The sequence below is a fragment of the Macadamia integrifolia genome, chromosome 3, assembly GCF_013358625.1.
Source record: "Macadamia integrifolia cultivar HAES 741 chromosome 3, SCU_Mint_v3, whole genome shotgun sequence".
Lineage (NCBI taxonomy): Eukaryota > Viridiplantae > Streptophyta > Magnoliopsida > Proteales > Proteaceae > Macadamia > Macadamia integrifolia.
In genome coordinates this window covers 22642684-22647987 of record NC_056559.1, presented here as the reverse complement: position 1 = coordinate 22647987, position 5304 = coordinate 22642684, and the positions used below count along the sequence as shown (strand labels likewise).

General features: G+C 37.8%; 1 protein-coding gene across 1 annotated transcript; it reads right to left on the bottom strand.

The window, feature by feature from the left end:
* Positions 1-273: 273 nt before the first annotated feature.
* Positions 274-1455, bottom strand: LOC122074242. The gene is made up of 2 exons (XM_042639087.1): positions 1235-1455; positions 274-1144 (listed from the first exon to the last, which is right to left on the bottom strand). The coding sequence occupies exons 1-2, from the start codon at positions 1453-1455 to the stop codon at positions 274-276; spliced, it is 1092 nt and encodes a 363-aa protein (XP_042495021.1).
* Positions 1456-5304: the final 3849 nt, after the last annotated feature.

The following is a 5304-nucleotide window of genomic DNA, read 5'->3' as shown; positions in this document are numbered from 1 at the left end:
CCGACCTTAAGGAAAAGGCACCTAAAGAGGAGCGAGACCAGCAACATCTATCCCTCTGATCAAGCGGCAGAGGTATACTACTGATTTCTTTGAATATGCTACATAAGAAATCCGAGTTGGCCTAGGGAAGACACCACTTATCATCCCAAATGAAATCCACAACTTTACTTGTGTTATGGAAAAGAGATCGAGGGAGAGGAGAGAGCTCCGCGATTGACAGCAGACCTAACCATCAGTCATACCAAAAAAATATATCTTCACCATTTCCCACCATCAACGCTCAGCTTCAGAGACAAAGTTCCACATCTTGGCTATACCTTTTAACACAAAGGAAGATTTATACCCCTTCTTGAGAACTCCTCCTTCATTCACAAACCTCACCCATAAGAAACTACTAAAGGCAGTTTTTTCATGTTTCATCTGCCACACAAGTTTACTGAGCCCTGCACAGTTCACATCTCTTAATCTTCTGATCCCTAAACCTCCTTCTGCCTTAGGCTTGCATACTTCTTCCCATTTCACAGAGATTTTCTTCACCGTGTCAATATCCCATGACCACAAAAAGTTCCTCATCCATCGCTCCACTATTATGATCACAGATTCAGGCCACCAATAAACTAAAAAGTTATGAATTGGTAGCAGTTTGCCCCTCCATCCTTGCATACGAGCTTTAATCTTGTCCATCAGTGGTAACATCCTATCCTTCTTAACAATGCCTTTGAAGATCTCTACTCCAAGATACCTTATTAGTAGAGAACAAATGGGAATGTTCAACAAATCAGCAATAAATCTCTTCCCATGAGGAGCAACTTTACTAAAGAAGATCTTACTTTTTTCCAAGTTAAAACTTTGACCAAAAAACTCTTGGTATTTGAGCAGAAATTCTCTTAAACAGTGAACATGTTTAGCTGCAGCGTTCATGAAGATAAATATGTCATCTACGTATAGTAGATGACTAGGAACACTCACCCCTCTTGGACCAGGGAGAGCCTTTAATTTCCCCTCCTTCAAAAGACTATACAGGCCCCTGCTTAGCACCTCCTCTACAAGAATAAAAAGCATTGGGGAGATTGGGTCCCCTTGACGCAATCCACGCTCCACACCAAAGAACCCAACCAGACCACCATTCAACAGAATCAAAATTCTAGTAGAAATTAAAATTTCGTAAATCCAGCCAAACCATACATCTGAGAATCCAAATTTCTTTAGAACCTCGAAAAGGAAGTCTCATGACAGGGTGTCATAGGCCTTCTGCACATCTACTTTAATTCCCATTCCACCACCCCTGATAGAGGTATATAATAAATTTGCAAGTTCAGAAGCTAAACCAATGTTTGCAGAGATAATCTTACCTTTCTGAAACACCCCTTTCTCATCTGACACCAAGCAAGGAAGAAGACAAGCCAACCTCTCTATCATAATCTTTGATAGGACCTTGCAGAAGAAGTTAGCCATACAGATAGGCTGAAACTTATCCAAGAAACCAGCCCCCTCCAAACACACAAAACAAATAAATAAATAAAATGATAATGGCTCATAAACCTGTTATTACTTTCGGTAGCCAGATTCCAGTATTCCAGACCCCTCCATCAATTAATTGGCTACCCTTTGACATCCAAAGACTCTGATTATGTGGAAAGGCAAGCTCTAAAATTTTTAGATAAAGAAATGAAAGCATGATGCAGATAATGATTAGATGTAAACTTTTCAATATATATAGGTTGTTATTGCACGAGTGGGCTTGTAGTGATCGAAAGGTGACGGTCTCTTTAATATGTGGACGAAAGTATATATTAAATAAAGAGAAATTATCACCTGCTTCACTATGGGGAAATATCATGTGTCCTTACATTTTTTTCAAAAATATCACTCTCTCCCTTAAACACGAAGATTCTATTTATTGTCCCCAATCGTTTGAAATGGCTGTTAAATTAGCCAATTTTTTTTCATAATACCTAAATTACCCTCATATATGTAAAATGCCTATTTTACTCTTTATGAACTAAACTCCCTTTTTGTCGATCAAAACCCCTTTCTTCATGTTCAACCCTTTTTCTCTTTGCATCCCCTTCTCTCAACAAGTATGGGAATGAAAGGGGGTTTAGTTCATAGAGGGTATAATAGATATTTTACATGTATAAAGGTAATTTAGGTATTATTAAAAAATCTGACTAACTTAACAGCTATTTCAAATCGTTGAAAACAATAGATAGCAAACTTGTATTTAGAGGGAGAGGGGTGATATTTTTGAAAAAGTATAAAAAGAACTTGATATTTTGCCCTAGTTCAAAGGTGGCGAGTGTCATTTCCTTTCAAATAAATTAACCAATGATTCCATCAAACAACCCAAGAAATGATGGTATGTCTAAATCCAACTCTCAAACCCTAAGTGGGGTCTCTTGTCTCTTTACTACTTAAAGGAAGATCCATTTTAAGATCTTAAACTGCTTCATTAAAATAACAATAACAAGCAGTCCTAAATTATGTTATCAAATCATGAGCAACCATCATGGGCACCCACCAACATCTCCACCACCTCATCCTCCTCTTCTTTTTCCACTTCGCACGAGCACCCAAAAGTATATGGGACAATTTGATTGTACTTACAAACTTGAGATTAACTTTAATGTTTAGTTAAGAGAAAAAAAAATCAACTTGCTTCGAAGATAACATAAAAATGTGACTTGCCTTTCATTTTCATTATATATACTTTATCAGTTATTTTTATACCATAGTTGACTCACGTGGCTCACCTTTACTACACTACTAAAGAGGAACAAGATGTCTCACTCTTGCCGTTATGAAAAAACTTTGATTAGCCTAGTAAGTATTGTTAAATTAAAGACAACAGGAAAACCTATCTATTATATAGCCTATTTTGTCTCTGCAGTTTCTCAAGAAATTTTTGTGGCCAGTCTTTAACCGTTAATGTCAAAAAAAAATTGGTTTGAGACAAACTTCTCCTTGGGAAGACCATCTCAATGAATAATAAGATTTCTTTCCTTCAAAAAAAAAAAAAAAAAAAAAAATCTACTTATTCTAGTGTAAAATATTGAAAATCTTATTTGAATAAAAAAATTGTTTTCATTGGGTCTTGATAAACATAATTAGTGGAGCGAGTTTTCCTTCCATCACAATGAATCTATTCATTACGGCAAGTTCAGATGCGCACGGTGGGTATTATGAAGAATATACTAAAACCTAATTGGTGTTTTTGAACCCTAGGATGGAGTGGTGTACAATCCTGCCTGGTGGAGGAAAATTTTCTCCTAATTTGTTTATGGATAAGAAAAAAATGGAAACCATATCTTCGAGTTCAACTATTCTTACGAAGGACGTTGAACACTGTATGACTAGGTATGTCATTTTCCTTTTGGTTTTGTAGAATTTTGAATGGTTTCCTCGATTCTTCGAGTTAATCAATTTATTGTTATGATGATTAATAAGATCATTGGATTGTCATTAACTAAATTATTCTCCAAAAGAACTTTGACTGAAAGAGTCTTTAGATAGAAGCTTGGTGCAAGAGGGCTTGAAAGCATGTCTCGTAGCTACTAGACATCATAGAGGAGAGACACCCCTTAGGAATTGGCGCCCAGAGTGCACCCTAAACTGACTTGCCTCCTCCTAGAGTGGTCCTTCTAAGTTTTTCTAGTTCGGTCTTCTAGGATGGCACGACATTTAGGGATATTCTGGCTCCTAGGGTTCTTCTGTTAGGAGTTCCCACTCCTTATACTTATGTGGGTGGTTAGTTTTCATTTTGCATTTTATTTTTTCCTTAGTTACTGATATCTTGGTCTGCCTTGCAAATCCCTGAAACTTCGATCGATCATAGACGGATATGAGCAAATGCTGCTACGCGAGAATACCGACAACTATGCTACAGTAATTTCCTTATACTTGCACTTGTATGTCTTATGTACCTATATTGTTAGTGTCCTAGTACTAACACAAAGTTTGTATGCATGCAGAAGCTGAGTTAGAGGCCGCAAGGCATGAAGTATAGGGCTATCTAACTAAATCAAGAGGCTCAAAGGTCTCTGGAGATACGGGCACCTTCGCTGCAATAGAGGAGAGTGAGGAAGCTCATGTTGATGAGGTTCCCTCGCCTACCAAGGGTAAGGACAACAACAATGATGCTTCCACTTCCTCTGACAAAGAGGAGGATGGTGACGACGATGCATTGGTAGTGATAGCAGTACTAGCAGTGGATAGATTGTCACACCGCACCTGAGATAGGCTAAGGTATGCGGCCTGGATATCCTTATACAGTCACCCTAAACCCACCAGGATCACAGATAGAATAACATAATCCACAGATTCCACTAAAATCACAAACTAAACTCAAAATATGCATATAAAATCATACAAATACTATTGGTCATTTGCTAAATGATAATTACAATATACTAACTCATTTGAATTAAGACCATATGTATTACAAGATTATAGATAATAATAAAGATACATAACTGAAAATAAATAAGTAGTATCCATCAGCATCACAATGCCTCACAGACACAAATCTCACAACCGCCGTTGAGAATCTATTCATGTCTCGGTACCAATTCCACCATCTAAACAAAAGAAAAAAGGTTTAACAAATGGTGTGAGCTTTCACGAAGCCCAGTAAGGGGTGGACATGCAAGCGAACACAAACAAATATAGATACAAAAATAAAGATTAACAAGATTAAATGAATACAATTTTGATACAACATAATGGATCAACAAAGATTAAATGAATACAATTATGGTCCAAATTATCCTCACATAAGACTATTAACAAAAGTAAGTCCAATTGGGGTCTGAGTGCTACCACAACATAGGGGATATCCCTAGTCCGGGAAATCCCAGCGATGTACGTTAGTTGCGAGTCAGGAGCCTATAGATCCCAAAAATCCCATCGGTCATCCCACAAAACCCCTAGTGAATAATCCCCCTATAACCATCAGTCCCGAAAATCCCATCGGTCTCCGCGTTGTAGGACAACTACGGTCCCAGAAATCCCATCGATCTCTCATGTTGTGGGACGGCCAATACCTCACCCCTACTAGATCAACAAAGATTTTTTAAATGAATGCAAACATGAACCGGATTATTATACAAGCATATTAACAAAACTTATTCAAATTAGGGTTTGAGTGCTACTGCAACATAGGGGATATCCCTGGTCTCAAAAATCCCATCGATCATCCAGTGATATATGCTAGTTGTGAGTCAGGAGCCTGCAACTCTTGAAAATCCCATCGGTCACCCAGCAAACCCCTAATGAATAATCCCCCTACAACCACAGTCCTAAAAA

Coding starts and splice junctions, on each gene's coding strand:
- LOC122074242 (XM_042639087.1), bottom strand. CDS start 1,455: ATGGCTAACTTCTTCTGCAAGGTCCTATCAAAGATTATGATAGAGAGG. Junction 1,145..1,234: donor CAGAAGGCCTATGACACCCT/GTCATGAGACTT, acceptor AATTTCTACTAG/AATTTTGATTCTGTTGAATG.